This window comes from Lipotes vexillifer, unplaced genomic scaffold (genome assembly GCF_000442215.2).
Source record: "Lipotes vexillifer unplaced genomic scaffold, Lipotes_vexillifer_v1.1 scaffold230, whole genome shotgun sequence".
NCBI lineage: Eukaryota > Metazoa > Chordata > Mammalia > Artiodactyla > Lipotidae > Lipotes > Lipotes vexillifer.
This window is the reverse complement of record NW_006775143.1, coordinates 2,921,736-2,934,525: the sequence shown is the minus strand read 5'-3', so window position 1 is coordinate 2,934,525 and position 12,790 is coordinate 2,921,736. Positions and strand designations below refer to the sequence as shown.

Sequence of the window (12,790 nt, the reverse complement as noted above, 5' to 3'; positions counted from 1 at the left end):
GGCTGCAGGTGCTCTGTACTTCTTCCGATGCTATTCTGTAGATGCAGACCCATCTTTTGTAGAGATGGACCCAAGGCCGACTCATCCATTAGCTGCAATTGGCACAGTGCCTGAGGTCCACAGTACTTCCAAGGGGCCCATAAAAATGGCTTAATTTCTTTTAAAATCAGAAGAAAAAAGCTAATATAATAATAATATATATGTAATAATGAATTGACCCTCTTGATTTTATATATCTTGATACCAGTACAATCATAAAATATAATTATGTGTATTTAGAGAGGAAGGAAAAAGTCCCCAGGGCCCATGGAAGTCATGATCCCACCCTGAATGAAAGGAATTTGCCCAAGATCAACAGTACCTTAGTGGCAAATCAGGACAAATGTTCATGTCTCATCACTCCCAATTTAGAAATCTTTTCCCTGTGTTTAAGAAAAGCCCTGGAAGTGATTTCACCACAGTCTTCTTTCACAGATGAGAAAAGGAGGCCAGAGAAAGCACGACTTGACTCAGGTCACACAGCTTAGTCATATGGCAAACGGCTTTCCCGACTTTTGTTTTATACTTTTTATTTTTGGGGGTGCATCGGGTCTTAGTTGCGGCATGCCGGGATCTTTCGCTGTGGCGTGGGCTTCTCTCTAGTTGTGACGCGTGGGTTCCAGGGCACGTGGGCTCTGTAGTTTGCCGCACGCAGGCTCTCTAGTTGACGCTCTTTAGTTGAGGCTCAGTAGTTGTGGCGCGCAGGCTTAGTTGCCCCACCGCATGTGGGATCTTAGTTCCCCGAGCAGGGATGGAACCCGCGTCCCCTGCATTGGAAGGCGGATTCTTTACCACTGAACCACCAGGGAAGTGCCTTTTCCTGACTTCTTGTTGCTCTTTTTAGTATTTCACACAGGCAACCTAATGTCTACCATGCCAGCCTCCTGTTAGATGGATGGAAAATTTGAGGGCCAGGAAGTAGAGGGGCTTACCCGGTGTCACAAGGATGCCTGTCCTGCCTCCAAGTCAGGACCGTTATTCCAGTATTACAGAGATGGGTCCGAACCTCAAAATCTTCAAACTGGGTTTCTTCACAAGTCTTGGCATATATTTCATTTGTTCATTAATTGGTTCATTCACTCACTCATTCATCCATTCAACAACTGTCTATTGAAGACTAACGTCCTAAGCACCCTGTGAAAGCTCTAGATTCAGAGTGGTAAACAGATGATGTGTACTCTTTACCCTCTCAGAGCCTCACTTTCCCCACTTGTGTGAGAAGAACCACAGTTTCTTAGAGAGTTCTGGGAGAAGCAAATGAAATAATTAAGATCCTTTGTACACTTTAAAACTCCAAAGAGTGTGAAGAATGCTTCCTGTATTGTTATAATTAACAGAGTGTGTAATTAATATGGAGAAGATTAAGACAGTGACTGTATGAGGAAATAAATATTTAATTAGAAAATAATTTCTGCTTATGCTTATCCATACACAACATAAGACATTGGTTAAGCATCTGGCTTTGGAGTCAGAGGGCTGGGTTCTAATGCTGTTTGTGTCATTACAAGTCAAATGACCTTTGCCCAGTCAATGCAACTCTGAGTCTCAGTTTCCTCACCCATAAAATGGGACCAAGAGAACTTATCTCGTAGAGTAGTTATAATAATCCAATGAGATGACGCACATAAAGTTCTTGGCTTTGAACATGGCACATCATCGGTGGTGGCTCTGTTTATTTCTCAGTAGGTTCATGTGGCTTGGAGTGGCATTAGAACAAATCAGAGTAATGATCCTAGGGATAACGTAAAGAAGCAGGTGTGGTGATAATAGGTCTTCCTAATTGCATAGTATCAACTCTTATTGTATCTATGTTGCCTCAACAGAAGGGCTGGCATTAGCATTAGGGAACAGCAGGTCTCTCACCAGAGAGTATAGCTCAATGCCTCGAATGTCTAGCCAGGGCTTGATACAGTGGATGCCCGGTGAATATGTGTTGAAAGAATCGGTGAATGGATAGATTAATAAATCAGGCAGGACTTGGGGATTTTGATTTATGGAAAAGAAGAGCCAAGGATTGCACGATGGAAAGCCTCAGACACCTCTGGGCTCTCTTGGGGTCAAGGGTACTGAATAACTCTGTGGGTTCCTGCAATCCAGATCCTGCACCACTGGGTGGAAAGGGAAGGGAGCTGATGCTGGCTCACGCTAGGTGAGCACTGAGAAATGCCCGGAGGTGCAAAGGCTTTCTTCAGGTGATCGGAAGTTCTCTGATTCTGGAAACATGCACAGTCACTTGTAGAGATGTACAGGTGATTCAAGCAGGAGGTTGGGTGGTAAAGGTCATGTACTGACTTTTAAGGGAACCTCCAGTCCCGACTATGCCTGATTCCATGAATGCGAAGAGTGAGGGCTTGGGGCTGCTGTGAGGCGCGAGGGTGGCGGGAGGCTTCGGTCTTGACAGTTTTCTGGGAAGCAGTGCCATTGCCTCTTAGGGTTGGTGAGTGAGCAGGGAGAGCTTGGAGGTCCTCAGATCACTGAAAAGACCGAAGGTAGGCGCTCTTCTTCAGGGCAGCTCCAACATCAGCACCGGTGAGTCCGCCAGGAGCTGATCGTGCGACAGGAACTTTTGAGGGTGAGCAGATGAAAATGCGTGACGCTTCCTCATCCTCCTGTCTTCCTGTCCTCTTCCTCCTCTACCCCCACCTCCTCCTCTTTCTTCTTTGTCTTTTTCTCCCTCTCCTCCACCCACTTCCTTTTTTTAAGTCGATATGCACCAATTTCCATGACGCTGTGTGAAAAAGAGAGCGACGAACAGGTCTGTATTCCAGAGAGAGGACAGTGTCGGAAAGGTTAACGTTTAACAGCACAGAAGAAGGGGGAAAAAAATGTTCCCGACTCTGAGGAAAAGGAACAGCCGTTTATTATTAATACCAATTTAAAACGTGTAGCTAACATTTGTCATGTGCTATGCAAATGAGTATTTGTATTCTCAGTACTAAATCCTTAAAATGCCACTATGCCTTAAGTGCTGTTATTATCAGTTTACAGTTGAGGAAATGATCAGGGAGGTGAAGGGATTTTGCCCGAGGCTACATAGCTAACGAGCAGCAGAGCTGGGGACTCCACAGTACAAGTGCTTAATGCTTGTTATGTTGCCAGAGCCCATGTGCCAAGTCTGGGTACATTCATTATCTCATTAGTTACCCCTACAACCAGCAGAGGTAGGTAGTATCATCCCCATTTTACAGATGAGAAGACTAATACAAGGAGAGATGCCTGGACTTTCCCAAGTCACACAGCTAGTGAATGGCAGAGCCAGCATTTGAAAGTACATTCATTGGTCTCTAAAACGCTGACCATTCTGTGTACCACAGAGCCTGACTCCATGTGAGCAAAGGAGGCCGACTGGCGAGCAAAGATCCAGAGGGAAACGCAGGTGCACCTTGAGCCCTTAAGAGCACTTTGCCATCCCAAGCACATGATACAAGTCTGTGTATTAATACAGCAAATGGATTTTTAGGAACCCTTAGACATATTCTTGTTAACCTTGCCTTACATCTGAATGGCCTTAGATAGTTTACAAGGAAGTGTGCGCACATTAATCTCCTTTCTCTCTCTCAAAAAAGACCTTTGAAGTGTATAGGATAAGACTTTTTAATCCCTGGAATACACATGGGAAAACAGGCTCAGAGAGCTGAATGAGCTCATCCAAGGTCACACAGCTAGTAGAAAAGTGAGCGTCAGGAGGTTTTCAGGTAATGGTTCCCAGCAGGGAAGAAAAAAGAACACAGGCAGAGAGCAGACACGAATGCTACCGTGGATGCCGGTCGTGCTGTTCCTCCTGGACCTGCAAAGGCAAATGTGGCCCCACCTATTCACCTGCACGGCCAACACACAGGAGGCGCCTGAGCTAATCCTGACCTTGTGAATTGCTCCGAAGGGTCACTCTTGATGCTCCAGCCTCTCTCACACCAGGAGACAGGGATGTCCAGAACTCAGTAGAGTGTGGATAAGCCTCCAGCCAGGCGTTGATATGATTTATTCCAAGCCCCCTCCTTCCACTGAGCCTAAGAGTAGTCCTTTGAGCCAAGGTGGGCCTGGAGGGATGAGGATGCTGAGGAGTAGCCCCTCAGGTGCCCACCTCGGTGACGTCGCAGCCCTCCTCTGAATGCCTGGTGCCGCCGAGTCCTCCAGGGTCGTTTCGGTGGTCCCCCCCCCCCTGCCCCACAACTGAACCAAGTGCGGGGACCATGGGTGTACTTAACCCAAATCTGTCTGTTTTAATCACCCTCCTCTAGACAGATAAAAGCTTTCCATAGGATTGCTCTCTCAAGCATTTCTCTGTGGCTTTGATACCAGCCATTAAATCATGGAAAGGAAAACAAAATGAAACCAAACAAAAAAAGGACCAGCTCCAACCTTTAGCTTTTAATTTTTTTAGCCTCCTGAAAGAAACCAGATTGTTGACCTAAATTCCCCCCTTTCATCCCCACATCCTCTCACCTCTGCTCGTATCCCCCTGGCTGATGTTCCACAGCTAGTGGACACCCGTAAGTTGGAGGGCCTGAAATGGCCTTCCTTTCCCTCCTCCCTGCTCGTCCATTACCTTACATCTCCCGCAGTAGGAACCAAGGCTGGGACGTCTGAAGGACTTGCGATCTCAGAGTGACAGGGAGTCTGAGATGGAAGGGACCTTTGGGGCCATCTGATGCCACCCTCCTATTTCACAGGCAGGGTTTGACGATGCCCTGGGAGGGGGGGTTGCTGCTTGCCCGTCGACCCACAGCAGTGAAGTGGCAGAGCTGGAACACAAGAACCTTGACCGTGGGCTAAGAGTTTTTCCCATTGAAGGAAAGCATCCTGGAAGAGAGCTCTGGCTTTAGAGTCAGCCCGCCGGTGATCCAGTGCTCTCTAGCTGGGATCCTTGGAGGGAAATCACTTAGCTTCTCTGCACCTGTTTCTTTCTCTGTCAAAAGAATATCAGTACAGCCCACTTCACCAGTTTATTATGAGCACTAAATGGGCTGTCTGTGCTTAGCAGAGAGACTGCTACCTAAAGGCGTTTAGCAAATTCCTGTTATATTATTATCATTACAGTTGTCCCTTGGTATCCACAGCGGATTGGTTCCAAGACCCACCACAGATACCAAAATCTGCAGATGCTCAAGTCCCTTATATAAAATGGCATAGCATTTGCATGTACTCTACACACATCCTCCTGTATACTTTACATCATCTCTAGGTTACTTATAATACCTTATGCAATGTAAATGCCAGTGCACGGCTAGGTCCCTGTAGCTGAGGTCCTGCTCATCTGTGGGGGAACTGAACTTGAAATCAAGAGTCTCGAATTTCAGTCTTTCCTACCACTTAGTGCTGTGTGACCTTGGACAGGTGACCGGACCCCTCTGAGTCTCAGTTTTCTCATCTGTAAACAGATGAGAAACACCTATTATGTAAACACCTATTATACAAGGTGCTGTGAGGGTTATGTAAGACACCTTGGCCCAGAAGCAGCTATGTACATGCTCAACACACAGCAGGGGCTTCAGAAGTGCACATTCAAGCTGGAATACAGAAGCATCCCTCTCTTGTGAGGAAAGTTTCCTGTGTGGTGACGACACCACCCATTTTTGTGTCCTCCTAATACACTTTGCCCTGCTCGCAATAGGAATCGAGTTAAGTTGAGGCAATGTGTTGTAACCAAGAAGGATTCTGAACTGGGCACGAGGCAGTGAAAGATTTTAGAGAAATTTCAATGGGAGAGCTTAAAAAGAGATATGGGAACATATATATATGTATAACTGACTCACTCTGTTATAAAGCAGAAACTAACACACCATTGTAAAGCAATTATACCCCAATAAAAATGTTAAAAAAAAAAAAAAAAAAAAAAACTTGTTGAATGGTCGTATTATAGTTCGCTAAGGTTACCATAACAAAGCACCACATACTGGGTGGCTTAAATAGCAGAGATTTATCCTCTCACAATTCTAGAGGCTAGGAGTCTGACATCAAAGTGCCTGCAGGGTTGGATTCTTCTGAGGCCTCTGTCCTTGGCTTGTAGATGCCCATCTTCTCCATCCTATGTCTTCATATTGTCTTCCCCTTGTGTCTGAATTTCCTCCTCTCATAGGGACAGCAGTCATAATGGATCAGGGCCCACCCTAAGTGACCTCATTTTAACCTAACCTAATGTGTCCCTAGGTGTCTCACTGAAGACCCTATCTCTAAACCAGTTCATATTCTGAGGTACTAGGGGCTAGACTTCCAACATATGAGTTTCGGGGGGAGGGGGGGGGGACATGTTTCAGCCCGTAACAGATGGAAAAAAAGATGGCAGGCAGCCAGGCGTGTGACGGCAACCTGGAAGAAAAGTTGAAGAAAAAGAGCATTGCAGCATAGAGCCCGGACATTGGCACAGAGCCGGGTCAGAAACCAACAAGCAAGGAGGCTAGTGATGGAGGTTCAGCTGCTGAAGGACAAGGCCAGGAAGGCATCTCAAACTCCAGATAGACGACCAGGCCCAGGCGAATCTTGGGTCCCGGTGGCGTGCGACAAGCCAGGTAGAACAGGTGAAGCGCTGGTGATAAAGGACCACTGATTCTCAGTCCATTTCTTTTAGGTCCAGGCGGAAGAACGACACAGAAAGCAGCCTCCTGGCTTGCAGTTCAATTCAACTTGCTTGTGTTGGCGCTGCTGAACTTACAGAAATATTTTTGGAGGGGGGGGGGCGTGTCCTCAAACAGCCCACAGTAAAGTGTTTGGCACTTGGCACTTAATGCAGTGACGTGATTAAGAACCTGGGCCTGGGAACCCTGTGGACGCAGATTCTAAGCCGTGTTGCTTCGGACAAGCCACTGCCTTTTTGAGCCCATGTCTTCTCTGCAGAATGGGCTGCGTTGATAGTTTTGTTGTGAGGATGAAGTAAGAGAATTAAGCACTTAGTAAGCACGTGGTGCTTAGTAAGTTTCTAAACAAAGGGTAATGTGCTCTTATAAGGAACACAGCAGTAGAGAAGTGTCCTTCCTTCCCTCCCTTCCTTCACGTTATACTTTCAATGACAGACTCTATGGGGCACCTGCAAGGTACCAGATGCTGTGTGGGATGCTGGGCATTTAGAAATGAACCGAACAGACATACTCAGGAAACAGACGTTGCATGCGTAATTAGGGAAGTGATGAGTTTTTTGGACCAGGAGGAGGAAGATTTGCCTGTTCCCCGGGCTGGAGTGCTGCGGTCACACAGCACTGCCCTGGGGTAGTGACATTACAGTGGCCCTGAGACGGTGACCCCACAGCCCATGGGATTCTCCCAGTATGGCCCTGGCATAGGTTTTGGGAGACTCCCTACAAGCCTCTGCCTTTTGACTTGCCTCCTTCATATATGCTCTTCAACTCTGGGGTGAGATGAGACAAAAAAGAGGCAATAAAAATAAATAAACATCAAGCTTCTGCTGGAATATGAAGCCCTTTTCCCAGCAAACCTAGCTGCAGGAAGATAGGGACACATTAGAGAGGCCAGCTGAGCAGGGTTCAAGCGACAGGTGATGGTCGTGAGACGCAGGGCAGCCCCTTTCCTGGTCTGGGCCTCTACTCCTCCATCTGTGCAGGTGCCCCAGTCACCTCATTGGCTGGTGAATGGGCTCTGGCACTTTCACTGCCTGCTGCTTCCATGTGCTTATAGCTTTGAGGCAGCTTTATGCTAATTTGATGTAGATGGTGTGCAGGATCGCCTGTGGCCTTCCATCTCGCCCCCTGCGGGTGCATCCCCTGAGGTCAACCCCTAGTACCACACGGATGTTGCCGACTTCAGACCAACTCTCACTGTTTCTTTCACTGTGTCTCTCTGTCTTCCTGGAGAGGCACGGGGAAGGATGGCATGGAGGTGTGGTGGGGTTCACCTGTGTCTTCCCAAGGACAAACACCGTTCCTTGTCCGGTATGGAGACACACAGGGGACGATCCTCCAAGCATGCAAAAATTGGCAGTGACATGAGGCGTCCAATTCAAATCAACATGTGTTTTTGAAGCATCTCCTACTTACAGGGAACCATTCTAGCAGTGAACAAAAGAGCTCTTAAATTGTAGCGGGGGGATCATTTACTCCTAACCCCTCCTTTTTCAGAGAAGGGAAATGAGACCTGGCAGCATAAGAGGTGGTGTGACTTGTCCCCAGGCAAGGTCATCCAGCAAGCTGAGCCCAGATCTCTGGTCCCAGATACCCGGTTCTGGGCTGGTGATACATTGGTGCCTCCCTTCCAGCCCTCTGAAATGTGACTACCGTTGATTACGTTATTTTTGTACAGAAATAAATCCCATTCACCACTACACCCCACCCCCATCCCTATTGAAGTTCAGTGATTTCCTTTCACCACTAACACTCCAGGTAAATATTTCCCTCTGAACTTCTGAAGCTACTGCTTCAAGGTCCTCATTTCCCTTAACGTGCTTCCTCTTGGTTCCACTGAAAAGAGAAAAGAGAGGGTTCTCTTTGCCCTTCCTCTCTGCTTCCTGGGGCTAAGCCACCTCTTGGTCCTTCGCTCCGCGTCGCAGAGTGTAGCCTTTCTCACTGCTACCCTCTTATCTCTCAGCTGCAAACGGAGGTGGCCAGAGCCCGGGTCCCCAGCCCCGGGAAGGTCCTGAACTGAGGGCACCCTACAGATGTGTAAACAGTTTACCTTGCTAACCCAGCCAGCCGCCTTCCAAAGGCAACAGGAAAACCAGGACTGAGAGCCCCTGGCAAAATAAAAACCTGCAGAGAGAGAGAGAGAGAGAGAGAGAGAGAGAGAGAAAGAGAGAGGGAAAAGGATCCTGTTTCAGATGTGAATTTTCTCATTAGAAGAATTTTCTGTTTTAAGGGGGAGGGGTTGGCCAGGGGAGGAAGAGAAGGTGAGCTGAGAGGTGGGATGGGGGGCCCAAGAGGGGAGTGCTCCAGGGGCCTGTGCGCTCCTGCTTCCCGTAGCCAGCAGCAGACCTGGGGGAGCTCGTTCCAAACCTGGAGTCAGAGCTTTGGCCTCGGTCAGTGGGGAGGTCGCTTTTAACATGCAAGCCTCATAATGGTAGCAAAGCCAAAGGGGGTTTATGATTTCTAAGTAGAGTTTGCCAGTGGATTTGAGGAGGACTTGTGCTTTTTTGAGCCCTCATCCTACCAGCTCTTGATATATAAGTCAAGATGCCTTTAGGGTACCCTCTCTCTCTGGTGTTTCTGTATTTTGTTTTTAGTCATTTTCTACTTTTCATCCTTGACATCACTCCCAGACCCTCCAGCATCTTAAAAATGAACTCCCATTTGGACAGCCACTGTATGCCGAGGGTAGTATAGCCACTATTGTCTTTTAAGTATGACAACGTACGTAAAGAGAGGTACAGATGAGGGAATTAAGATCCACAGAGGTGAAGCGATCTGCCCCCGATGTACAGCCGGTAATTGCTGTCATCAGAATTACCCGGAGTCCAAAGAGCCTGCTCTTTCTACCTGACCAAGAACACACTCTGTCTTCTGATTCTCTCTGTCCTTTATCCAGGGGGACATAAATCAGTGTCTTTGATTCTGTTTGTCCTTTTCTCTTCTCCCACTCTGTTTAGAATCCTTCATGTGCTCACTCATGAGACACCTGCTGAGTGCCTGCTGTGTACAAGGGCATACATAGTGCAAGGTTCTGGACAGGGTACAGATGACCCAGGCAGAGCCGTCACTCTCAAGAGGCGTCCAGTCTAGGGGAGACTCCAAAACCAGAGAACACGTGTCTAGTTTCCGAAAAGTAAAATGAATTCAGAGGAGAGAATGATTGCTCCTCAGAGGACCATCAGGGAAAGCTTCTTGGTAGAGGTGGTTTCTGTGTTAGCCATTGGGAAACTGGGGAACACAGAATATCAGACTTGACCAAGCATGTGGGGGGAACCTCATTCAGTCCCCTCCTTTTCCAGGTAGAGAACCAAGACCCAGAGGAGGTACTTGGTGCTTCCTCAAGGTGTGAGAGCAGGTTGATGTTGTAGGAGACCCTGGCCATTACGTGAAGGATTATAGGACAGGAGTGGTGGTAGGAGAGGTGTAGGCAGACTTAGATGCCTGGCCAAAACTGCCATCTGTGTCAGCTGCTAACAGAGAGATTTACACAAATTCTAAGGCCCCAGTGACCACAGAGGAGTACAGACTGTGTGGGCCTCCTCTACCGATTTTGCTGGAAGCCGTCTGTGCTCATTTCATGAGTGCTAATGGCAGATGCACACTCAAAGTTGTGGTGACCGCAACAATTCTCCAGCTGAAAGTAGGGACTGTGCTTCTAAATGAGCATCTTTTATTCATTCTCCTGTTCCTCTCTTTCTCCTCCCACCTGGCCTCATACATCATCCAACACTTGAAATACACTCTTAATTAGAAAGTCTTCTTTCCCATCCAACTGGCTGTCCATGCCAAGGACACTGGGTATATTCCAGAAAGACTGGGAATGGGGGTTGGTGAGTATAAAAATAATTAGATCCAGAGAGAATCTGCTAAGTGACTTCCTGAGGTTCCCAGAGTAAGTCTAGAGATGTCTGGCTTGGAACTTTCCCAAACACCCAACTAAACCTTGGGACACCCCCAGGCAGGTGTGGTTTGATCCAGATAGATCCCTGGTGGCACTGATGAGGGAGAGGGAGGTACCATAGAGTTAGTCCCTAGGACAGTGGACCCAGGGTCTGATGGATCTGGGGTCCGCTCACCAACCAGTTGACCTCAAACCCATCCATCTCTTTACTTCCTTCAATTTCTGTTTCCTCCTCTGTTAACGTAATATCAGCACCTTGGGGGTGCTACACGGATTAAATGAATTAATGCATACACAGACCTTAGCACAATGCCTGACCTGCTATAGCGGCTTGGAAGATTTTACTTAATGAAGGCATCCCCAACATCTTTTTATGTTAAGAGGATGCTTCTTATTTTTTGAAATATTAGCATTAGTGTTAGAGAAAAGCAAGCTTGAATTGGCTCTCAGGAAATTTGTCAGTGACTCTGTGTAACCTAACAAATGCCTTCCGTTCGCTGGGTCTCAACTTCCTTACCTTTCAAGCGAAGGAGTTGAAAGTGTTTAAAAACCTTCCCAGCTCAGGTAGTAAGCATGTCCGCCTTTCTTTGGGGGTGAATGTCGGGGCTAGCCAGGACTCCTGTTACAGACAGAAGCTTTACTAGTAGCTTTGCAGCCCTTGACCCTCACTTCTCCAGGGAACCTTCCCAGCAATCCACCACCGCTGATCATTGATGAGTGCTGGTGGCTGATGTACGCCCAAAGTTACGGTGACGGTAGTCAGAGCTGTCCTTCTAAATGAGCGTCTTCTGTTCATCGTCATCTCTTTGATTGTTCTCTCACCTCTTCCTCTCACCACCTATGTCATTCTACACTTAAAATATGCTTTTAATTAGAAAAGTCCTCTTCCCCATCCAACAGTTTTGCAAAATCAAAGGTTTTCAGATTTTAGTTATTATCACTGTTGTTTTCTTTAGCTCAAGTACCTATTCTGCAAACAAACACCTTTCCTGTATGCCCCATACTCAGAACCAAAAACAGTGAAACCACATGGGTTAAAGTTGTGGTGAGAACCTCCCAAAGGTAACTCACCTGTGTTCTCCCTTCCTCTAGCCCTTGCCTTGCCCTAGAGGTGGTCCCAGAGGCTTGGCTAGTCACTGCCAGGATCCCACTGAGCATGGTTTGAAAACTTCCTGGTCTAGGACATCCTGATATAAATTTTATCAGAGAGAAATAACTTACCCTCCTCCTTCCTCCATCCTTTATTTATTCATCTTTCTCTTTTGGGGCCACATAGGGCTATATGACAAATGTTCTTATGCCTCACGTGACCGAGGATGGGTCGTGGGCATTCACACCGTCAGTGACCAAGGCAACAGAGACCCACGCTACTTTTTCTCCTTGAAGACAGACCGGGCCCGGCAAGTGACCACCATCAATGCCCACCGCAGCTACCTCCCAGGCCAGTGGGTACACCTGGCTGCCACCTACGACGGGCGGCTGATGAAGCTCTATGTGAACGGTGCCCAGGTGGCAACCTCTGGGGAGCAGGTGGGTGGCATTTTCAGCCCACTGACCCAGAAGTGTAAAGTCCTCATGCTGGGAGGCAGCGCCCTGAACCACAACTACCGGGGCTACGTGGAGCGCTTCAGCCTGTGGAAGGCGGCCAGGACGCAGCGCGAGGTCCTGCTGGACATGGAGACCCGCGGCCTCCACGCTCCTCTACCTCAGCTCCTCCTGCAGGAGAACTGGGACAACGTGAAGCGCGCCTGGTCCCCCATGAAGGACGGCAGTAGCCCCCGCGTGGAGGCCAGCAGCGCCCGTGGCTTCCTGCTGGACACGAGTCTGGAGCCTCCTCTGTGCGGGCAGACGCTGTGTGACAACCCCAAGGTCATCTCCAGCTACAACCAGCTGCCGCGTTTCCGCCGGCCCAAGGCGGTGCGCTACCGCGTGGTCAACCTCCACGACGATGGCCGCGAGAACCCCACGGTGAGCCGCCAGCAGATCGATTTCCAGCACCGGCAGCTGGCCGAGGCCTTCAAGCACTACAACATCTCCTGGGAGCTGGAGGTGCTGGAGGTGAGCAACTCATCCCTGCGCCGCCGCCTCATCCTGGCCAACTGCGACATCAGCAAGATCGGGGACGAGAACTGCGACCCCGAGTGCAACCACACGCTGACCGGCCACGATGGCGGGGACTGCCGCCACCTGCGCCACCCCGCCTTCGCCAAGAAGCAGCAGAACGGGGTGTGCGACATGGACTGCAATTACGAGCGGGTCAACTTCGACGGCGGGGGGTGCT

The 12,790-nt window shown here is 48.6% G+C and overlaps 1 protein-coding gene across 1 annotated transcript in view; it reads left to right on the top strand.

Moving 5' to 3' along the window:
• Positions 1-12,790, top strand: part of PAPPA (pappalysin 1) — a gene marked incomplete at its 5' end in the record, with an annotated part of 257,734 nt that overhangs the window by 20,847 nt on the left and 224,097 nt on the right. The window contains 1 exon segment of the mRNA XM_007449800.1: positions 11,786-12,764. Within this exon segment, the coding sequence (XP_007449862.1) occupies positions 11,786-12,764 (979 nt within the window).